The 24589-nt window shown below is 40.5% G+C and overlaps 1 protein-coding gene and 1 long non-coding RNA gene across 6 annotated transcripts in view; one reads left to right on the top strand and one right to left on the bottom strand.

Moving 5' to 3' along the window:
- Positions 1–931: 931 nt before the first annotated feature.
- The window catches only part of LOC124862690 (neurabin-2-like), a 53656-nt gene continuing 29998 nt past the window's right edge, over positions 932–24589 (bottom strand). Inside the window, exons 7-15 of the mRNA XM_047356752.1 lie at positions 22767–22887; positions 21223–21327; positions 20982–21117; positions 17457–17597; positions 17261–17314; positions 16945–17076; positions 16722–16819; positions 16495–16591; positions 932–6151 (exon numbers count right to left, since the gene is read on the bottom strand). Of these exons, the coding sequence (XP_047212708.1) occupies positions 6098–6151; positions 16495–16591; positions 16722–16819; positions 16945–17076; positions 17261–17314; positions 17457–17597; positions 20982–21117; positions 21223–21327; positions 22767–22887 (938 nt within the window). The 3' untranslated portion in view covers positions 932–6097. The remainder of the gene's footprint in view (positions 6152–16494; positions 16592–16721; positions 16820–16944; positions 17077–17260; positions 17315–17456; positions 17598–20981; positions 21118–21222; positions 21328–22766; positions 22888–24589) is intronic.
- Positions 10860–24589, top strand: part of LOC124862691 — a 32495-nt gene continuing 18765 nt past the window's right edge. The window contains exons 1-6 of one of the 5 annotated variants that reach the window (XR_007036987.1): positions 10860–10985; positions 16507–16578; positions 16661–16691; positions 16776–16876; positions 16954–17082; positions 17276–17411. This is a non-coding gene — a long non-coding RNA (uncharacterized LOC124862691). Of the gene's footprint in view, positions 10986–15654; positions 15849–16506; positions 16579–16660; positions 16692–16775; positions 16877–16953; positions 17083–17232; positions 17412–24589 lie in introns of those variants that run through there. The other 4 variants (XR_007036988.1, XR_007036985.1, XR_007036989.1 and 1 more) reach the window with 4 other exon arrangements.

Here is a 24589-nt window from a genome sequence, read left to right as displayed (position 1 = left end):
TCTGGATGTGAAACATATTGTGTGGAAACTAAAGGAGCAACATCCAAATGAGATGGGCACATATTGAATTGTTGGTCTTTATCTGGAGAGAAAAAACTGGCATGTTCGACTGCAGACAGGCTACCTGAGCAGATAGCCCAACTAATTACCCAGCTTAGGCCAGCCTGTTATCCCTGTGTTACTCTATTTCACTTCAATTCAGTTTATTTATAATTCAATTCACAACACATTCAATCCTACAGATTTCAAGTCCAGGAAAATACATTCCAATTAATCCTAATTCTCAAACAGTGTCAAATTCAGTGTCAAACAAGTCAAATTCCGTTTATTTTTTAAATTGGTTAAAAAGTTTTTCTAAGGAAACCTATCAGATTGCATCGAGTCAGTGACTTGCAGCATTCACTCCTCCTGGTTGAACATGTAGAGACAGTGGACAGACGCTTGCATTGACTTTGCAGCAATCCCTCATACTGAGCACACATGTTGTTGAGAGGAAAGCTCGCCTTTAACAGGAAGAAACCTCCGGCAGAACCAGAACCAGGCTCAGTGTAAACAGCCATCTCCCACGACCGACTGGGGGCTTGAGAGAACACACAAAAGTACTGATCCCGTTGTACTTTCTACGGGAAATAAAAGTAAAACATCTATACTCTATAAGGAGCAAAACACCAAAACTGGATAATAGTCTGTGTCATAAGCACAGTTACCTGAAATCAGCCAGTTAGTTAAACATGTATTTATTGTATATTTTTTGCTCAAGTCTTCGTCCCAAAATAACAATAAATATGTAAAAGATAAAATTAAAATAAATTATGGAATAATTATAGCTTTTTAGTTTTAAATAGAAATATTCAGATAATGTTATACGTTTTTGTTCGAACGTTTATATGAAATTTTTTTAGCCTGAATTAAACTGCAAACAGGTAACAGCTTCATTTTATTCAGTTTATTGTTTTCAATGCAGACATGAGCAATGGGCAGACAATGGCAGGTAATGGCTGACAGCTTTAGTTAAAACACATGTAAAGGCTTCATAGAGGCAAAAGCAGCATGTTAACTAATACATAATTAAAAGGCAAACTGATCACTTTCTCTGTTTAGACATTAAACCCAAAGTGACCACGATTTTGGTGATACAACGGCTATTTTACAGCTCACATGATTTCAAAATAGAGATGAAACTGTAATAAAAATACTAAAGACATACCATAACAGGACTCAAATGAGTTGCTTATGGCTGATTTTCATTCTATTAAAAACAAATGTCTCTCAAACACATTTGTTCCCATCCAATACAACTAATATTTAAACATACTGCAGTCTTCTTAACAAATACTTGGTGTAAATAGTAACAAAATCCCAACTGTGTTTGCCGTATACAGCAAGTGTGTAGTCTCTCATTAACAACAACAGAAAGGTATTCAAACAAAGATATGAAGGTCATCATCCCGCTTCTAACTGTTCTTTGCTTAAACACGTAACCAAAAGTCTCTGAACACACATGAAGATTACAATCAAACCTTCTCTACTATAAGGATCTTCAAAGCAAATACCTAGCTGTAAATATGTGTTTTTGACATTTGTATTGTATGATTTTAGAAGGGAGAATACCTTAATTGACAACTGTATGATTTTTTTGAAGATTTTTATGGATATAAAACATAAAAAACTACAGATAAATTGATTTACGACTGAAACAAAATGGGCCCAATGAAATGTCTCACTACTAACAGCAATGTGTTCTAACCAGAGCTTGCCAGCAAGCATATTTATGGCTTTAAAGAAATTAAAAACAAACAACCTGCTGCTCTTAGCCACAACAGCAACTTGATTGAATGCTTCTACATTGTCCGAAAGCACCGTTTTGACCTTCCATAAAAAAACTATTAATCCCCAGTGGGTACCAGTAACATCTAATCAGCTAAAGATATTATTGTAAAAACAAATAGACTGTACTGTAACAGTAATGTGACATGGCCAATTAAAAACTGACTTTCAGAAGGTGAAACTGCTTGCATCTTTTTATATTTACCAGAACAAAGATGTTATTTTTTCAACAACGAGATTAAGTTTGATACACCACCAGAGAGCCCCTAGCAGTCATTTGACTATATTTCCCTCTTTTACGTAGTTATCACTGGCTCAAGGGACCATCTAATTTTAAGCTAATAATAGTTTGCTCACAAGTACAGAAAATTATTTTTCTTGTCAGAGTGTCCCAACACTAATGTAAACCAGAAATTAAACTACCATATCCTGTTAGGTTAAGAAACGTCTTACCAGCTGGTGGATAAGGAAAATTACTAAATCAAATACGGCTTTAAAATAATTTTTAGATGCCCATTCACAAAATAAGGTTTTACTAGGTAACGACAAAGAACAGAAACCAAACTAAATGTGAATATCAAGTAAAGTGTTAGATGCCATTTCTTTGTAACAGCTGCAGTTTGTACTTGTTACCCTTACAGGGGTTTAAATTAGCATGAAATCATTCGCTACTAGCATGTTTGTCTTGTAGCAACCTACTAGCGAAGCACAGTTACATGCAGGAAATCAATATGGCATGCTGAAATATAAAGTTTACAGAACTGAAATATTCTGTACTCAGGATTATGAGCCATTACATGTTCTGTAAATCAATCCACAATTTTGGATGCTAATTTTTGGGGTTACAATTTCAAACTGTTTTGACACTAGAAGTTCCAACATTCAAATGAAAAAGCGTGTTACCAAGGGTCTGTTACAGTAAATTAAACTCCATTTAAACATTTTGATACAGTTGGCATTTTTAACACTGTTACCAGAAATCTAAAATAAAAACTCATGTTTTCAAAAGGGATAGTTTAGATTTTCCAAGTGGGTTTAACTGAGGGGGTATCAGCAGTGGTTATCTTACCTGTAATACATACAATATATGGTAATTTACATAGACGACTACAGTTATTTGTAACAAAGATCAAGTTAGTTTGTGTCTGTACGAATGTAATGTGAAAAGCTTTAAAAAATGGATAGTCCTAGGTGTCTGTTATATTTTGGTATTACAGCTTGTTGGACCAGATGTGTTTAACACATTCTGTTTAAAATACAACAAAATTCACTTGTATTAGCAAGAATGCTAAAATAGCTTCTCCATGAACAGCTATGACATCTTTGAGATTGAAGTTGTTTTATGATAGTAGACATTTGCTTTGCTCTTGTGCCAACTTTGGCTAGCCATTAGCTTGAAAAAAATGTCTCTTTCATTAAAGTACAGGTGCTAAGATAATAATGTACTGCAGGTAAGATATTGACAGCTTATAACCCTAGATGGTGCACTACACCAAAACCCCAAATCACATGCATGTGGGAGCCACATTGATTTTGCTCAGGTTGGATGGGAAGTATGTGGGCTCACAATAAGCTTCTTATATGGAACTCAATTAGGTTAACTAAACACAATCTGAATTGGCAAAGCCATGTAGGTCTTAGCTGGGTCTCAAATAAGTTTTAAGGAAATCAGGTCTGTTCATGTAACCACATTTAAGACCAATTGTGTTGTGCCACATCAAAACTGTGTAGGTAATAAACCTGGGGTCATCTTGTGACCCATGGACAACCCCCTATCATTCAACAGATTTTCTAGGCATATGGGCCCCATATGTAAATGTTGGCTGGGAAAATTAGCACCATCATTTCAAACTAGACAACTGGCAGCATTTAGGTTACTAGTATTTAATACTATTTGGATAATGGTTTATTTAAACATGTTTAATAGTTACACCAAGTATCTAATTAACATGTCGCACTTATGTAATACTAAATATAGAAAAATAGATTAGTGCTTCACTTTGCTTGCATGGGCTTTTGTCATAAGATCAATTGAAGACAGAGGTTCTATGGATAGAACTATGGATTAGCCACAGGTTTCCTAACCAGAACTCTGACATTTTCTTTTTTCTTGTAAGAATCAGCATATAGTTTTATAGATTAAACCAGCTTTGCAGAAGCCAGTAAAAACAGAACAGAATATTATCCAATAAATTTGTTGATTTTTTAAAAACTAATTCTGTATTACAGATCAGTTGATTTTAGTACATGTCTACAGAACGGATGTGGGTCATTCTCAGTTACATTTTTAGTGGCTCTACAATTTTACATAGGTGATAAAACGTTGGGTCTGATGTAAAACATGGGTCCAGTTTATTCATTGTTGGGGGCGATTTTAGCCTGGTTTAGATGTTTTCTTCAGAAATCCTACTCCTTCGCCCAGACATATGGGGAATACAGGAGACAGTTGTCACATTTAGATCACAACTGTGGCTGTCGGAAACTCCTGGAGCTCCTCCTGTGTTGCTTTTAGCAAAGGACCAGTTTGAGTCTCATCCTTTTATCATTTATGGAGAAATGTCTAGTTTTTGTAATGTCCCTGTTGTCCCATATTTCCTCCAGTAATAAGTCACTCCCTTCACTGTGCCATGGGTAATGCCATGAGGTTTTTCTTGGAACCTTCTCAGTGAACTCGCTATAGCGTAAATGAGCAAATGTCAGGACAATCCTGCTAGGACAGCAGAACTTTATGTCAGGTGAATTAGACTAAGTAGAACTGATGGCAGGTGTGAACCCAGGAGGACTGAAACTCAATAAAAAAGGCGTTTCAACAAAGTTTTAGTTTAAAGTTGTACACATTTATGAAACCAGGTGGTTGCAGCTTTTAATTTTTTACATTTCTTCCCTTAAAAAATGTGTTTGTTTTTGGTTGAATTAAACAGAACATGTCTCACATTATATGTGGAAAAGCGTTTGAAAGATCTGTCAAAGGGTAATCGTAATAACAAGGGTGTTAACACTGTAAGTAGAAGATTTTTCCAGTATTTCTCTTTGAATAACTTAGCTCTGAATGTGGGAGTAAACTGAATGTTCCCTGCTTAGCATAAATCCCCAACTCTGCGCCACATAAGACACTCTCAGAATGCCACTCTACTCGGCTTGAAGAGTAATTTCCTGAAACCTGATAACAACCAGCCCCTGCAGCGGCTCAAAACGTATTACATAAATGAATGAAGAGCTGAAGGTTGGTGTGCCTGTAAGCCCACAGATACTGCAGACACCAACAACACACGCCAGAAGAAGCTCTACCCGCACAGAATAGACTGTTGACACCCTGTTTGCCACTAATGTTGATAGAAGAGATGAAACAGGAATACTGAAGCCTTCCCCTAACAGCGAGGGGTCGTCGTTCCCTCATGGCACTAACTTATTCTCATCTACCAGATCCACTGAACTGCCTTTAAAGGCTTTTAAATAAATGTATAGAGAGTATATACACCATCGTGCCTCCGCAGTTCAAACCTTATCGTAGACAGATAGCTGTAGGCTCTCTGCAGTTTCACAGGTTTGATGAGAAATGTGTTTTTCATTTTTTTCATTGTTTTTATTACTTAACTTCCAGCGGTCAGTTGGCTTTTTCCATATAAACATTGTGTAATGTTTCCTTGTCTGGTCATTGGCCAGTTTATCAGAATGTTCGTCTCAGTAGTTGTTGAGTCAATTGATCGACGCCAAAGAACAGAAGAAAAACTTGTCCTCTTCATAAGGATCCCTCAACAAAACTCCAGAGGAAAAAAAAAGAAGCAAAACGTGGTTCACTGATTTCAAAAAGCAAGAATCATTTGTCCTTTGTTCTGTTTTGTTCCACATTCATGCCCACTGTCTATAAAGCACTTTGTGACGAGCCTGGGTATTAAAAGCGCTTTTATTTTCATGAAGTCAGTTGAATAATAATTAGAACCTGGTAAGATACTGTTGATGAGGAGTGGGGAAAAAAACCGATCATTCACAGACAGGGTACAAGTCAAGTGATTGTGATTTTTGTTGATTGCCAAGCTGGTTGACAGGAAGACACAAAAAAGGAGGATACCAGTTATTACAGGTGGTGCATTCTGGGATAGGATGAGGGGTCACTTCCTCCTCAGTCTATCTTTTACAACAGCCATTTTAGTTCTTTTACACTCTGTCCGTGCAGCAAATGGGTAATTAGAATTTCATATGGTCCTGGTCTGAATGAAGGCTGAGCACCTCCTCTTCTGGTCACAGACAGGAGGTAGGACTTAGCAGCAGATTAGGATGGTGAAGGGCTCTTCAAGGCATCCACTTTGGTCTCCAGATCTGTAATCTGTGGAAATAAAACACAGTGTAAGGTAATAATAATTAATCTATAGTCAAATGAGTAGAACAGCATTCTTAATTTAGCCTAACGGTATAACTTTATAGATTAGTATTGAGGTGGTCAGGTGGTGTGGCAGGTTTGCTGAAAAAAGAAAAAATGCAAGAATAAATATAATGAATACAAGGCAGCTAATTGAAACAATGAAAATCGTGAAATATCTAATAATTCCACCCAGAACAATGGGTTTGTCCTAGCTGGTGTTCTTAGGGGGGTATTAATTAAGTGATACACATTAATTACCAATATTTATACATTTGGTTCGCCTTAGAAAATTATTAGGATAATGATTTCGGTAGGAAAATTGGAGATTCACCAAGAAGGTGGAGGTCGGTGTTAACCTCTTCTGGGAGGGAAGGTGTTATTGAGAGAGTCTGATGGAGTTTGAGGTTGGTTTTTATGGTTGAGCTGGGAGACGGCAGGTTGGTCAAAATAAACCTGGCTAAATTATAAACGTGGTGTTTATGAATTTGCATGGTAGCAGAGGATGGTTACCAATTACAGAGTACCGCCGAAGTTTGACCAGGCCATATGAGTGCTGGAAAAATGAAGTTAGTATTTGGAAGCTTGCTACGGACTTGGATCCGAAAAAACAGGCATTAGCAGTGGCGCTGGGGCTCGAAGGGAGAGCCAGAGAGACTGCTTTGGAAATATCCATGGAAGATCTGAACAAAGATAACAGTATGGAAACCTTGCTTACTAAATTAGACGAGGTATTCCCAAGAGAAGAAAAAAACTGCGCTTATGAAGCATACTCCTCGATATCCAAAGACAACACAATGTCAATGGTGGACTACATAATAGACTTTGAACAACGATACAACCGTATGAAGAAGTACAATATGACCCTGCCTGACGCTGTGCTGATGTTTAAACTCCTGGACACGGCTTGTCTCCAGGAGAAGAATAGGCAGCTTGCTCTCACAGCATGCACAGATTTGACTTTTGCGTCTATGAAGTCTGGATTAAAGCGGATTTTCGGAGGAAAAACCAGCGCACCAAGCAATGGCAGCGAGACACAAGATGCCATTTTATTTACGGAGCAAAGACCACCAGGGAAATTCAGACAGAGCAGTTGCCCGTCACAGAGCAAAATGTCTCTAAAAGAGAGCTGGAACTGTTTTAGATATGGAGAATGACAAAGATGTCATGTTCAAACAAAATATTTATCTTGAGTTCACTAGTTTAGGACACTATTGTGTGGACATTAGAGATGAAACTATAAAAACGAGTAGCAATGAAAGTGAAGCCCTTGTCGTCACAGCAGGGATGTCTATAAAAGAGAAGCAAAAAGTTATCCTGAAGCTGCACAAGCAGTTTGGCCACGCCTCTGCAGATCGTCTGCAGAAGCTCATTCACAGCTCTGTAAATACTGACAAAGACTGTTCAGTCATTTTACAGAAGATTATTCAAGACTGTGAGATATGTCAGAGATACAGCAGGACCAAGCCCAGGCCTGCAGTTGGTTTGCCCTTAGCCTCAGAATACAATGAGACGGTGGCAATGGATTTACATGAGTTGGAACCAGGCATATGGTATCATCGATCATTTCACACACTTCAGCGCTGGAAACATTGTGAGGACCAAGATCGTCAACTCGTTCATCCACTCATGGATAAGTGTACACGGTGCTCCCAAACGGATCTACACAGACAACGGTGGAGAGTTCAACAATGAGGAAATTAGACACATGGCAGAAAACTTTAACATTGAGACAAAGACTACAGCGGGATACAGTCCCTGGAGGAATGGACTGCTTGAGAGACACAACATGACAGATTGAGATCCTAATGAAGGTGAAAAGGGAAAATGGGTGTGGTTGGCAAACTGCTCTAGACTGGGCTCTTATGGCCAAAAACAGTATGATCAATGTGCAAGGTTATAGCCCACATCAGCTTGTGTTTGGTCAAAGTCCTAATCTCCCTTCTGTTTTGACTGATTAACTACCTGCTCTAGAGGGTACTTCTGAGTACTAGAGTAGGACGGCACTTAGCAGCACTACATGCTTCCAGGAGAGCCTTCACAGAGGTGGAATGCTCAGAAAGAATAAGAAGAGCCTTGCGCAAGCAGTTAAGGCCTACAGATGAAAAGTATGAGACAGGTGACAAAGTGTACTACAAGCGAGCAGATAGTACAGCCTGGAAGGGCCCTGGTCTAGTTATTGGTCAGGATGGAGCTGTAGTGTTCATAAGACATGGTGGGATTCTTGTCCGAGTACATCAGTCCAGGCTAAATAAAGTGAACGTACAAAGGGAGGATAAGCCACTACTGCCCAGACTGAAAATGATAGAGAAACTGAAGGCATGGTTCATACTGATGTGTCGGAGAGTTCAGATGATGAAATGAGTGTTAATAGAGAAGAACAAATCACTGAGAGCACAGAGCAAGATTAAAGAAATGTCAGATAGACTAATGAAACAAACACTGAAACAGAGGGTGATGTAACTAATATTCAAGATTCTACTTACATTAAACTGAGAACAGGTCAGAGAGTCACATTTACTAACAGAGATGATGGTGCTCAGCACACTGCCAGAGTCTTAGGTAGAGCAGGGAAAGCCAAGGGGCGATACAAAAACTGGTACAATGTACAGCATCTTGACCCAGATGGCAGTGAGGGACAAAAGCAAGCATTAGACATGTCACAGGTTGATAACCTTCACACTGGATGTGAAAATACAGATGCTGATTTATTCATTGCCAAAGACATCTCTTTTGATGCTGCTAAACAACAAGAGATTGAAAACTGGAAAAATAACAATGCCTATGAGGAGGTCACAGACAAAGGTCAAAAATCTGTTTCAACTAGATGGGTCTGTACATTGAAAGGAACTTCTAAGGGTATCGTTCCCAAAGCCCGCCTTGTGGCGAGAGGTTTTGAAGAAGTCAATTTTCAAGAGTTGAAGAAAGATTCTCCCACATGTGCATCGGAGTCACTCAAGCTGCTGATGGCTGTGATCTGTCAAAACAACTGGAAAGTTCATCCTATGGATATTAAGTCTGCCTTTTTGCAGGGTATTGAACTCTAGAGAGACATTTACATTCGTCCCCCACCTGAAGCGGGCATGGATAATGCTTTGTGTAAACTAAAGAAATGTGTGTATGGACTTGCGGATGCTTCCCTCTACTGGTACAACAAGGTCAAAGAACTTATGCTGAACACTGGTGGTAAAATGTCAAAAGTTGATCCTGCAGTGTTTTTTTTGGCAGAATGAGCAGTCTAAAGTGACAGGAGTACTGGCATGCCATGTGGATGATTTTCTTTGGGCAGGTTTAGACCAATTTGTAACTTAATGTTTTCCCTGTACCCAAGTCTGCTTTTCATGTGGGACGTGAAGAGCATGAGAGTTTTTCTTACGTGGGGATCCACATTGCTACTTTGGGTGATGTGGTGCAGGTGCATCAGCATAGTTACATTGACAACCTGCAAACAGTTCATTTACAGGCATCACGAGCTGTACAGCGAGATAACCCACTAAATGACACAGAGAGAGAACAACTAAGGTCCAAAATAGGACAGATTTTATGGGTTGCAAAACAGACAAGACCAGATGTTATGTTTGACACATGTAGCCTGGCATCCAGCATTAAGAATGCTACTGTTCTGTCCATACATGATGAGAACAAGGTGATTTGCAAACTCAAGTTGGAGAACGTCACACTAAAGTTTCAACATTTGGGCAACAGGAATAACTTGAGTTTAGTTATCTTCAGTGATGCTTCACTGGGCAATCTTCCAGACCGAGGTACACAAGGAGGGGCTTTAATTGTCCTAATGGAAAAAAAACACAGGAAAATTCTCCCCTTTGTTTTGGCAATCTAAGAAAATCAGACGTGTGGTAAGAAGCACATTAGCTGGAGAAACCCTTGCCATATCAGATGGTATTGACAATGCAACGTTCTTAGCTACGCGCTACTCTGAGCTCACTACTGGTACAGTAGATCTTAACTCTCTTCCCCTCACTTGTGTTACTGATAATCATTCCCTGTTTGACGCACTGAAGTCGACAAAACAAGTCAAGGAAAAGAGACTAAGATTAGAAATAAGCAGTATTAAAGAACTCGTGCAAGAAAACAAAATCAAAGAGATGTGTTGGTCAGAAGCAAAGTAACAACTCGCTGATTGTTTGACTAAGAAAGGTGCTGCCCCCTTTATGCTCCTTAAGGCACTGAATGAGGGTGTATGGACACTGATGTTATGTACACTGTTTAACATTCATTTAGTGGTAACTTTTAAAATGCTACTATGTTCTGATAAAATTTTTTGGTGACTGTTTTTTTATTATAAACGTGGTGTTTATGAATTTTCAGTCGGAATCAGAGGATTCTCAGCTTGACCTACCATGACCCATGACTGGCTGGCTGAAAACTAAGATGTTTGGTGAGCACAGCAAACCAAAAGCGAACTTTATTTTTTTCATTTGGTGCGGTTTGTTTTCTCATTGTACTTTTTGCAAGTGAACTATTACTTGTAAACAAAGCCATGCGGGTGACGATCATTGTTCCCATTGGACAGAAACGACGGGGGCGGGACAGAGCACAGACCCGGAAATGTAGGAAAACAGCTGTACACGTGCTGCGTGCAGCTCCACTGTTCTGCATATTTGTGCCGTTATTACAGCTGCAATATTATTGTGAGGGTGAAGAGCAGCTCATTCAACACAGACTTTCCTTTTATAATGTTGGAACTCCGTCAGAGAATGCGTGCTGAACGCTGACGTTCTCTACGTCCCTTGTCCCACAGCAAGCCAGTGGCGTTGCTAAGCAACACACAGTTTATCAGGTATGATTACCTTACAACACACACCTTTGCTACCGGCTACGGTGGCTTTTTATGTCCAAAGAGATGTACACTTTTTGTAGTTGGTTCGGATCGGGGCCGGTTTGTATTCAGACCATAAGCGAACCGCACCAGAGTCCGTTAGCAAGCGGACCAAGACCACCTCAAAAAGTGGGTCTCGGTCCGGTTGTTTGGTCCGGACCAGGGTTCGCTGGAGTGTATTCACACCTGCACAAAAGGTCCGGACCAAGGGGGGAAACGAACTCTAGTTCGTTTAAAGCGGACCAGAAGTGGCAAGTGTGAATACACCCTAAGCTGAAACCTGAGGTCAAATTAATCTTCGCTTGAAGATTGTTAATCCAGTTTTAACTCTGTCACCTAACAGTGGACAAGATGAGATTTTCAGTGTCTGTTATAAGTTTTAGGCAGTATTGAGTTTCTGTCTGTTTGCTGGCTAAATAATGACACTACTGCTGCTCTTTGCTCTTTCGGAAGATGCATTATTATTTATGATGTCACAACCATGGACACATTTTTTAAACTATTTGTATTCAATTTCTTTAGTTTTGCATTTTAAACTGTTTTGGTTATATTTAATTTCCCTGATGCTTTGACATTCAATTCAATTCAAAAATACTTTATAAATCCCAAAGGGAAATTAAATGTTGTTATAGCTCATTATGAAGGTTTCTTCAAAGAAACCTTCTAGATGCTGATTGCTGTGGGCAGGAAGGATCTCCTGTAGCGCTCCGTCTTACAGCAGATCTGAAGAAGCCTCTGACTGAAGACACTCTGTTGTTGTAGGACAGTCTGATGAAGAGGATGCTCAGGGTTCTCCATAATGTTCTTCATTTTATGAAGAATCCGTCTTTCCACAATGATCTCCAGAGGTTCCAGAGGAGTCCCCAGAACAGAGGCAGCCTTTTTTATCAGCTTGTTGAGCTTTTTTAAGTCCCTGGCTCTGATGCTGCTTCCCCAGCAGATGATGGTAGAAGAGATCACACTCTCCACAACAGACTTATAGAAGATATGCAGCATCTTGCTGCAAATACCAAAGGACCTAAGCTTCCTAAGCTACATCTACTCTGGTCTACTTGAATGTTTTCCTCAACCATTCCAACCTGTGCAAGCTGACTGGGAACAAGGAACATTTCAGCTTTACTCTGTGTTGAATGACCTTCCTGGATGTGGTTTATAATCCTCTTCGCTGTTTCTACTGACAGCGCTCATGTTAGGACGATATTTCTTGTAAATTAGCTTATTTCGATCTACATTACCTTATAACAGCAGACATGTCTACATATTTAGACCAGTGCAGGTGTTTTGGTAAAGAACTGGACATAATTCCATGTATTAAAGGAAAACAGCAGTTCTGAGATGTGTTTTAAAAAAGCTAAATGGTTTGTTCTACACATCTCCAAGATATACAGTCTCAGAGTTGGGTCAAGAGTAATAATGTTTAGTTTGCTAAAATAATTCTAGAATAATTCTAGAATTGCGCCGCTCAAGGTGGCAGCAGGTTGGAGTAGCTCTGTTACTTTTGATTCTGATTTATTCTTTTTTGGGAACTATTCCTCTTGTGGTGGATACAGTTGATTTTTTTTGGATGACTGTCCACTCCAGTGTCGGATGCTGTGGAGCTTGGAGGAGTTTTCTTAATACTTTTCTACTTTTGGACATTTGTTATGATGCATTGCCATGGCAACGGGGTTGTTTCTTACAACCGGGAGCAGCTGATTAATATCTCAAATGCTCAAATAATACTTCAGCTACAACCCCAAATCCCTGATGAGTTGAAAAGGAGATGCCGTGGATGCAGAGCAGGAGCTAAGAGAAGAGAGAGAAGGAGGAAGTTCAAACCATCTCTTCCGTCGATTTTGATGGGCAATGTGAGATCATTGGGAAACAAGTTGGATGAACTCCAAGCCCTACAAAGGACCCAGCCAGAGTACCGGGCATGCAGTATCATGTGTTTTACTGAGACATGGCTGCAGGATCATATCCCCGACTCCAGCGTCTCTCTGCCGGGCTTTTTAACCATACGAGCAGACAGAGATTTAAAGAGGAGCGGCAAATGTAAAGGAGGTGGACTGGCAGTACTTGTGAACAACAGATGGTGTAATCCAGGACATGTAACTGCGAAGTGTCATCTCTGCAGTCCAGATATTGAACTGTTGGCAGTAAGTTTTCGTCCATATTATTTACCCAGAGAATTCACCAGTGTTATTTTGGCAACAGTTTACGTTCCACCTTCCGCTGTTGCTGACACTGCATGTGATGCCATCAGCTCAGTTGTTGCTAAGCTACAGACACAAAACCCCAATGCTTTTGTGGCAATTTCTGGTGATTTTAACCATGCTTCACTCTCTGCTACACTTCCAACGTTTCAACAATTTATCGGCTGCTCTACCAGAGAAAACAAAACATTGGATTTGTTTTATGCAAATGTCAAGGACTCATACATCTCTACAGCAAGACCTCCTCTAGGCAAATCAGATCACAATCTTGTTTTTCTCTGCTCGAAATATAAGCCCCTTGTTCAGAGGCAACCTGTATTATAGAGGACTGTGAGAAAATGGTCACAGGAAGCTGAAGAAGCTCTGCAAGGTTGCTTTGAGGCTACAGACTGGGACGCACTGTGCCAGCCACATGGAGAGGACATCAATGCCTGACTGAGTGTGTAACCGACTATATAAACTTCTGTGTGGATAACATCATCCCCACCAGAACCGTGAGATGCTTCCCCAATAATAAACCTTGGATCACCAGTGACCTGAAGGACCTGCTTAACAAGAAAAAAAGAGCCTTCAGAGAGGGAGACAGAGAATTATTGAGGATTATACAGAAGCAACTTAAAGTCAAGATAAGAGACAGCAAGGAGGTGTACAAGAAGAAGCTGGAGAGCAAGCTCCAGCAAAACAATATCAGAGATGTGTGGACAGGGATGAAGAAGATCACAGGCTTCAAGCAGAAGGATGATCAGACCGATGGAGGTCTGGACAGAGCCAATGAACTGAACACATTCTTCAATAGGTTCAGTTCAGAAACAAGCTTCGCATCCTCCACTCCTGCTCACAGCCAGACATTCCATCTTCCTTTGACCCACAGGACCCACAGCTGTCCAGTAACACCTCACATTTTTTATCTTCCACCTCAGTCCTAGACCCTTCTGCTTCTACATGTTTGCCTTCAACCATATCAGAAGATGCTGATGCTTCCTTTGCTTCCCACTTCCACCTGTGTGTCTCAAGAAGTCAGGTCAAGAGACAACTGGAGAGACTGAATAGGAATAAGGCTGCAGGTCCAGATCATGTCAGCCCTAGAGTCCTGAAGGCCTGTGCAGAGCAGCTCTGTGGGATTCTGCAGCACCTCTTCAACCTTAGCCTGGCCCAGAAGAAGGTTCCGGTGTTGTGGAAGACCTCCTGTCTTGTTCCGGTACCAAAGAAAACTCACCCATCAGTCCTCAATGACTATAGACCTGTTGCCCTGACATCTCACATCATGAAGGTCCTAGAGAGACTCCTGTTGGCCCACCTGAGTAAGCAAACAGTAAACCATCAGGACCCCCTTCAGTTTGCTTATCGCTGTGGAGTTGGAGTTGAAGATGCCATCATACACCTGCTTCAACAAACCCACTGTTATCTGGACAAAGCCAGTAGCACTGTGAGGATCATGTTCTTTGATTTCTCCAGTGCATTTAATACAATCCAACCTGATTTGCTTTGTCAGAAACTCCAGAAGACTCAGGTGGAGGCCTCAACAATCTCCTGGATTAAAGACTACCTGACAAACAGACCACAGTTTGTGAGACTGAAGGGTTGTGAGTCTAACCAGGTAGTCAGCAGCACAGGAGCACCACAGGGGACTGTACTCTCACCATTCCTTTTCACTCTGTACACCTCAGACTTCCAGTACAAGACAGACTCCTGTCATCTGCAGAAATACTCGGATGATTCTGCAGTCGTGGGGTGGATCAGAGATGGACAAGAAGCTGAGTACAGGATGGTGGTGGATCGCTTTGTGGCATGGTGTGGAAACAATCATCTCATGTTGAACGTGACTAAAACAAAGGAGATGATTGTAGATTTTAAGAGAAACAGGAATAAGTCAAAAACTATTTCTATCATGGGACAAGAAGTGGAGGTGGTGGAGGAGTATAAATATCTCGGTGTTCACCTGGACAACAGACTAGAGTGGAGATGCAACTGTGAAGCCATCTACAAGAAGGGACAGAGCAGACTGTACTTCTTGAGGAAGCTTAGGTCCTTTGGTGTTTGCAGCAAGATGCTGCATATCTTCTATAAGTCTGTTGTGGAAAGTGTGATCTCTTCTACCATCATCTGCTGGGGAAGCAGCATCAGAACCAGGGACTTAAAAAAGCTCAACAAGCTGATAAAAAAGGCTGGCTCTGTTCTGGGGACTCCTCTGGAACCTCTGGAGATCATTGTGGAAAGACGGATTCTTCATAAAATGAAGAACATTATGGAGAACCCTGAGCATCCTCTTCATGAGACTGTCCTACAACAACAGAGTGTCTTCAGTCAGAGGCTTCTTCAGATCTGCTGTAAGACGGAGCGCTACAGGAGATCCTTCCTGCCTACAGCCATCAGCATCTACAACGGCTCTTTGAGGAAACCTTCATAATATGAGCTACAACAACATTTAATTTCCCTTTGGGATTAATAAAGTATTTTTGAATTGAATTGAATTGAATTGTCCTGTTGAAAAGTCCAGAGAGAAATTACGTTCAAGCACTTATAGTTGAATCTGACTTGAAACCATCCGGTTCATGAAGCACAGCAGAGAGCAGCATGTCTGTTACGTAACCAACAATAACCTCTAATGGAGCAGCTGGCAATTAAGCAGGTGATGTGAGCTTCCTATATTCCCAGTGATGCTTAAATCTATGTATCAAAATCTAAATAATACATAGTTGTTATTCATAATAACATAATTATAACTAATATTTAATGTCTAAAATCATTTTTCATTAATAAGAATAATCATTTCTAATAATATGTTAATAAGGGAAGCCAAACGCTCTGATGAGACAAATGTCTGTTACACACACTGGTGGTTTTTGCTATGGGTAACATGGGCAGTTGCCCAGGGCGGTATTAAACGGGAGGCGGGGGAACAGGCCCTGAGCATCTTTGCTGCTGACAGAGGAAACATGTCACATGACTGGGCTGCTCAGCATTTTCCCACTGCCCCACATCTGTGGGAATTTCCTAGATTTTGATTGCTTTTCAGGAGGCATGGCAGTGTTAGAAATCAAACTGAGTCCAAGTGGGGTTGGAGTGCAAGTTTACCTGTCATGTTCTCTCCGCCTTTAGCTGGAGTGCTGTTAAAGTGAGGTGCAATCAAGAAACTGTGAGCTTTGGTGTGTGGATGTTTGTACCATGGAAGCAGCCATGGAGAGGATAAAATGTAGCGCATGAGTCGGCTAACAGGCCTGTTGCTAGTAGAAGGGTATGGAAGCCAGCACAATAAAAACGAGCATTTCTCCGACCTTTTCCTGCAGGTTATCCGTCTCTTCTTTGTGTGTTGCCTCGCTCTCTTCTTGTGCACGCCGTTGAGCAGTCTCCTTCTTCAGGTACTCGATCTCCCTACAAATCCCAAATACACATAAATGTTTAATTTTATGTTGATTAAATGCACTTTTTGTCATTTTGCAGCAGCTGTGATCCAAAGTTACTCCTTGAACAGGTACTTTTATATCGTTTTCTCGTCACTTACTTTTGCTGGTATTCTTTAATCATTCTCTTGGCTTTGTTGTATTTCCTCTCTAAGGTTTGGTACTGGGCCTGGGTTTCCTTTAGGTGTTCATCCACAGCCTAAAAGCACATGCTGGGTGTTTTTAAATGACCAGAATCCAGTTTCTACTGGGCAAGGTAGCTCTTATATTATGAGTGGAAAAAAATCCAATTAATGTTTTTTTATTTATTCTCAAAGAAATTACCTTACACAGGGATTGTGCCTCCATCCAGTAGCCCTCAAGCTTCTCCATCCTCTCCTTGCTGTCTCTGATGTTTTGCTCCAACTGAGCGCGCTCCATCCGCCAACGCAACTTCTCCTGCTCTGCATGAGCCAGCTGGAGGTAAGGGGTGTCATTGTAGGAGGAAGGAGGTGGTATGTGGGAGGGAGAGCCAGCGTTAAGTCATTGTTGAGAACAGACAGAGAACCAGTGCTTATGTGCATTCCCCTCTGTACCACACGCTTGTGATTGTTTCTTCATTTCATCCTGTAGAAGCGAACTGAAAATAAAGTGGGCTCACCTTCCTCTTTAACAGCTGGATTTCTGCCTGCGTTACTGCATGTTTGATCTGGAGCTACACCGACAAAAAGACAGCAGGAAATTTGATTTGCTTCAGAGGAAACAAAAAATAATACTGGAAAGCAGAAAAGAAATGAACAAACCAATAAAGAAAATATTACATTTATTCAAGTAAAGAAGCTGAAAACCAAACATACCTCTTTAAATTTGTGGGCCAACTTCTCAGGGTCCAGCTCCACAGGAGACATGTCCTGGTTCTCTGCCAAGTCGAAAACCTCAATGGAGTTCGGAAACATTGGACTCATCTCTTCTTCCTCGTCTGTAGCATATTCGCCAGTCTGTTCATAGAAAGAAAATACATTTCGAAGTCTAAAATGAGAGATTAGGTAAGGAAGCTTAAAGTATCAATCAAATGTGCAGGATGCGAAACCTATTCCTACTACCCACACTTACAGGCAGAGGCTTAAACTGCGTTTCATTTTGATCGGATCATTAAAGAGGCCAAACGCAACATGTTCCAGATTACCGCCGTAGGAAAACCAGTTAAACGCTATTAGCAACAGGGGCTATACCTTGCATAATATGCATTCAAACACTAACAGGAACATTCTCACTGTTTGATATTGAACAGCGAAGCGTATATGATTGATTAATGAGATACAAATCATTAGATAATAAACCGCTCATTATCTCAGCTCTCACTATGCTTGACACGCATTGGCAGCCATGTTGGATTTCGAGGTGTGAGCTGGAGAGAAACATTTGCCTTTTCAAGCTGGAATTCCAAATTCAGGTGATCCAGTTGGTTTAACATCTTGGAAATCAAAAATAAAATCCTTTGTCTGACTACATAGAGACTTGTAGGATTAGCTTTACTTAGTAAAAGGCCTAAAACAGGGAAAAGGTATCCTGACTTAGTGTTACGAGTTCATTTATTTTCTTGTTTCATGTAATTTGATAAAGAGAACTATTGCAATTACGTTTTATAATGAAAGTAAAAATTCAAGGGAAAATACTGGTACAGAAAGATCTAATCCACTGAAAGTAAATGTAGCCAGAGCCTTTTAAAGCTTAGATAAAGCATCCAAATGATCAGTGGAACCTCCTGACCATTTATCATGTTTTTCTGCTCTACATACAAAGCCTCACATTAGCAGACAGATGGTAAGCTTTACTGAAGACACTAACAGAACTGCATTCAGTATATAAAATCATGATGTTATCATTTTTCTAATGGATTACAGCTCTGTATTCTGACACAAAGAGAAGCTTGACCTCAGAGACTATTTATAGACCACAACAAACAAGATGGCTACATTAATGTCCTCTTCTTCACACCATGGATAGATGTTATACAACCGCAATTCCAATGAAGTTGGGATGTTGTGTAAAACTTAAATAAAAACAGAATACAATGATTTGCAAATCCTGTTCAAACTATATGCAACTGAATCCACTGAAACAAAAGATATTTAATATTCAAACAGATAAACTTTCTTTTTTGCAAATATTTATTAATTAATTATTTATTTATTAATAATTTATTAATTTGTTGCTTGCAACAAATTCCAACAAAGCTGGAACAAGAACATGTTTGCCTCTGTGTTACGTCACCTTTCCTTTTAACACTCAACTGGGAACTGAGGACACTAATAGTTGAAGTTTTGTAGGTGGAGCTCTTTCCCATTCTTGCTTGATGAACAACTTCAGTTTCTCAACAGTCCAGGGTCTCTGTTGTCATATTTAGTGCTTCATAATGCTCCACACATTTTTAATGGGAGACAGGTCAGGACTGCAGACAGGCCAGTCTAGGACCAGCACTCTTTTACTACGAAGCAACACTGTTGTAACACGTGCAGAATGTGGCTTGGCAACGTCTTGCTGAAATAAGCAGAGACGTCCCTGACAAAGAAGTTGCTTGGATGGCAGCAGATGTTGCTCCAAAACCTGTATGTACCTTTTAGCATTAATGGTGCCTTCACAGATGTACAAGTTACCCGTGCCATGGGCACCGACACACCCCCACACCATCACAGATGCTGGCTTTTGAACTTTGCGCTAAAAACAATCTGGATAGTATCTCTTTGGCCTGGAGGATACGACTTCCATGATTTTCAAAAACAATTTAAAATGTGAACTCTTCAGACCACAGCACACGTTTTCCCTTTGGGTCAGTCCATCTCAGAGGAGCTCAGAGTCACAGAAGCCTATGGCGTTTCTGGGTGTTGTTGATAGATGGCAGAGTTTTAACTTGCACTTGTAGATGTAGACATGAACTGTGTTAACTGACAATGGTTTTCTGAAGGGTTCCTAACACCACATGCTAATATCTGTTACAGAATGATGTCGGCTTTTAATGCAATGCCTCCTGAGGGGTCGAAGGTCACGGGCATTCAATGATTTCTCCATATTCTCGCCCCATCCTTGCTTTTGAACGACTGAGCCTTTCAGGGATGATCCTTTTATACCCAAACATGACACTCAGCTGTTTCCAATTATTCTGTTCACCTGTGGAATATTCCAAACTGGTGTTTTCTGAGCATTCCTTATCTTTCCTAGTCTTTAGTTGCTCCTGTCTCAGCTTTGTTGTAACGTGTTGCAAGCATCAAATTCAAAATGAGTGAACATTTGCAAAAAGACAATAATGTATTCAGGTGCATATAGGCTGAACAAGATTTGCAAATAATTTTTTTTTCTGGTTTTATTTTTATTTTACGATCCCAATTTTGTCCCAATTTCATTGGAATAGGGATTGTATCAGCCAAAGTCCCAGCTCTACTGAAATAATTGAAGTATTTAACTGGCTGATAAGAATTTTTTATGTGTGTATGACCAACCATGACTGAAAAAACAAATTGTCCTTTTTTGTGTCTTATGTGCTTACAAATGAATTCCAATTTAACAGTCCAATTAAATTTTCATTTGCAATTTGTTTAGATGAGACCATAATGTATTGTTTTGGCTTAAATGTGAAATGCTTTATGTGGAAAAACCTAACACTGCACATGACCCTACCATCCACAAGACACAGCAACCCCAAGGTTTTTGCCAAAAACAAAAACACTTATTGAGTCTGAAAGTTGTCTGGACTACCAACAAGAAAAAAACCACAACACAAACATTTATTTTTGTGTTGTGTTCTCAAAAACATTAGCAGAAGCACAGACAATCCTCTGGGGTGAGGTTATCCCAAAAGAATATTATCTTTCAACAATCCATTTAATTGCTTTTCGCTACAAAATTTACAGTTGAATTATGCAGTAATTACAGGCATAAATTCATTTCAATTTCGCTCATTGAGAGTGAAAATGACCTAGCAGCTGCAACTATTAAATACATTTTAAATAGTTCATTGTAATTTTCTTGTCACTAAAAACCACAAAGACAATTTAAATGCTAGTTGTAAGGATTAAGTTCCCCTCTCTGACCACAAGGTGGGGAAGTTAGACTGAGAAACAACAGGCCATGTGGTTGCACACAGGCGACATTTTGTCTTAACACAAACACACACTGAAAGGACACTTCTGGTTTCCTGTGGTTACCAGAAGCTGTAACAGTCGCAAGAAACCTGACAGTGCTCTCAGTTTTTAGAGCTGACTCAGGGCCAGCTTTATAAATACAGACATGAAAACCTGGAGAACTTATCCGGGTGGACATGTGCGGTGTGTTTTTTTTGTCATATACGCCTTGAGGTTTTTGCATGCTGCCTGTCTTTCCGGTACCTCCTCATCATCGTCCATGTACTGTTTGTATCTCTGCTCCATCATCTCTCTCTGCCATCTCTCCTGCTCCAGAGTCTGCTGGATCAGCTGAGCCACTTCGCTCTGCTCCCCCGGCTTTTCCCTGCCAATAACAAACCTAAAAAAAGAAAGACACATTTAACCCACACATGTGAAGCATGAAACTCTTCTAATGACTTCAAAAATCAAAACTGCAAAGGCATGAAACTTAAACGAGACTGACTTGACTGTGCCTGAGGTGTTGCGGAGGACAGAGGCAGCAAAGCTCTGAGTAACACCAACCAGACTGGTCCCATCGACCTCCACTATCAAATCATTCACCTGGATCCTGCAAGCACGGAGCAGAAACAAACCTACTGTATGCATAGTGATGTTTGAGAAAATGCAGTCACAGAACAACCTTAAAGAATATTTCCAACATATATATTTATGTCTGGGTACCAGTATCAGAAAGGAAGTAGGCTGTAGATCACAGTTTCAGTATGATGTCTGAGGGGCCAACAAGACCAAACTATAACTTCAGATTAACTCTTCATCTGTGATGTGTACAGTGACTTCCAGCTAGTATTGACACCTCTTTAACTAGCCCACAAACACAAACTTCATTGTATTTTATTGGGATTTTATGTGATAGGCTAACACAGTCATTAAGTGAAAGGAAAATGATACATTATGTTCTTTACAAATAAAAATATTACCCACCTTCATTCTAATACCCCTAAATGAATTCCAGTGCAACCAGTTGCTACCTGAAGTCACCTAGTTAATGAATATTGTCCACCTGTGTGTAATTTAATCTCAGTATATATCCAGCTGTTCTGTGATGGCCTCAGAGGTTTGTTAGAGAACATTAGAGAACAAACAGTAACATGAAGACTAAAGAACACAGCAGACAGGTCAGGGAGAAAGATATGGAGAAGTTTATAGAAGGGTTAGGTTATAAAACTATATCCCAAGCTGCAAACATCTCACATGTTCTGCACTATTCAATCCATCATTGAACAATGGAAGAGAGTAGCACAAGTGCAAATCTACCAAGACATCATGGTAGATTTCATCACCTAAACTGACAGGCAAAGAAAGGAGAGCATTAATAAGAGAAGCAGCCAAGAGGCCTGTGGTAACTCTTAAACTGCTCAGGTATGACAATCTGTCCACAGGACAACTATTAGTTGTGCACTCCATAAATCTGGCTTTTATAGCAAAGTAGTAAAAAGAAAGCTACTGTTAAATAAAATAATTATAAAATAATTCTGTTTGCTGTTTGCCCCAAGACATGTAGGGGACAGGGCAAGCATTTGGAAAAATGTGCTGATCGCATGAGACCAAAACTAAACCTTTGGAAGATTTTGTGTGTGGCAGAAAACAACCATTGCCCATCACCCCTGAAAACACGGTGAAATGTGGTGGCAGCATCATGCTGTGGGGATGCTTTCCGTCAGCAGTGACAGGGAAGGAGGTATGAACTGATGGGAAGATGTATGGGGCTAAATACAGGGTAACCTTCTATAGAGGATAACTTGTTAGAGGTTGGAAATGATATAAGACTGGGTAGCTTCACTTCGCAACAATGCACTACTTTGAGTTGGTCCATCACACAAAATCCCAATGCAAATTTGTAGATTGTAGCATGGCAAAATGTGGTAATATTCAAGTGGTACGAATAGTTTTGCAAGGCACTGTAAACATAATTTTTCCATTCAGCTTGTTGATATCGTTCTAGTCGAAACAAGTCTCAGGACGAGTATGGGCAGGTAGGGAGGGTACCTGCCGTCTCTGTGAGCGGCTCCACCCTCTGTGACAGTCTTCACGAAGATCCCCAGTTTCTCCAGGCCCATATCAGCTCCCGCTCCCATGCCGATGATACTGATACCGAGGCCATCACTGTCTGAGGGTCAAACAAACGGAGAAAACACAGTGTTACACATCTTGCATAAACCAGTCACTTCTTCCTTTAGCTTACATGTAGATGTTTTCTACTGAAACGTGAACAAACCTTTCAGTTGTAAGATCTCACATTTAACAACCTCAAATAACCCATGAATATATTATTGGGCTGCACGGTGGCGCAGTTGGTAGCACTGTTGCCTTGCAGCAAGAAGGTCCTGGGTTTGATTCCCATCCTGGGGTCTTTCTGCATGGAGTTTGCATGTTCTCCCCGTGAATGTGTGGGTTTTCACCAGGTACTCTGGCTTCCTCCCACAGTCCAAAGACATGCCTGTTAGGTTAATTGGTCACTATAAATTTCCCTTAGGTGTATGAATGAATGAGTGTGTGCATGGTTGTATGTGTGTTGCCCTGTGATGGACTGGCAACCTGACTGTGTACCCTGCCTCTCGCCCATAGACTGCTGGAGATGGGCACCAGCTCCCCCGCGACCCACTATGGAATAAACGGTAGAAAATGACTGACTGACTATATTAATATGTATTTTTATAAAAATTAGGAAATAATGCAGAACCATTGTTTTTCAAAACGATGTACAGCCCATGATTTAATAGACCGAGGAAAATTGTAAGCAGCAGTTACTGGAATATTTTTTCAGGTCTGCTCTGTGATGTGATGCATTGTTGTTAAAATGTGTCTTCAGTTCAGTGAGGTTTGTGGGCAGTCCTTTCTGCACAGCTCTCAAGGTCCACCCATAGCAATTCAATCAGTCTGAGATCTAGACTTTGACAACACCATTGTAACACCTCGCTTTTTAATGTTTTAGCCTTTCTGTTGTAGACAGAATTGTGATTGTATGGTTTAATCTTAGCTGAGCTTCAGTTGTTGTGTATTAACCTCTATACTTTATTGGGGGCAATGAAAAACCTTTAGTGTTTCTAAAACATTCCTCCTTCAGTTTTTGCACATATTGAAATGTGTCCCTCTTTGTTGGCCTTAGGTTGAACCTTCCTAATTTTAAGATCTGCTTATGATTTGTAGGACAAGAAGATTTTTGAATAACTTAAAGGGTGTAGCCTACTTAACTTTTACCATTACTGTTTCCAATTTTAGTACTCACACATGCTTGTACTCTAGCTGCCATGCTAATACATCATAGCATTATGTTATACATGTTAGCATTGTAACTATTGTGCTGATATATCTAAGTATTGTAGCTACTATTGCAATACAGGTTAGGACTGTAGTTAATATTATATGAATAAATAAACTCGTTCATCAGGAAGTGGCTGGGGCTGCTGCAGATGCAGGTCTTTTGCAGAAAAATGCTGCAACTGCCACTGGGTTAATCAGCTTGGGACACAAGCAGACGAAGGCTTGAATGGTGCTGGCGCTGAGGGAATCCACCGACCAGTTGATGGCAGCAGCTGGCCCCCAGATCCGAACAGGAAGGAAAGTGTCACAAACAGGACTATGTCGTGGTCTGATCTGTGGAGGGTCCCTCAAGCCAGGCTTAGCTTCCTGATTAGAGCACATCTATGACACCCTACCTTGTCCCCAAAACCTACATCAAAGGCCAAACAGACCTGGCCCCTGTGCAAGCCTCAAGCATAATTTTTTCAGGCCGCAAAACTGCATTATCCCAAGGCCGTTACATGTGGCGACACGGTCTTGCACTGAAGAAGCTGTCACAGCTAGTAGGG

This window comes from Girardinichthys multiradiatus, chromosome X (assembly GCF_021462225.1).
Source record: "Girardinichthys multiradiatus isolate DD_20200921_A chromosome X, DD_fGirMul_XY1, whole genome shotgun sequence".
Lineage (NCBI taxonomy): Eukaryota > Metazoa > Chordata > Actinopteri > Cyprinodontiformes > Goodeidae > Girardinichthys > Girardinichthys multiradiatus.
The sequence above is the reverse complement of the archived record's forward strand: the minus strand, read 5'-3'. Positions and strand labels throughout refer to the sequence as shown.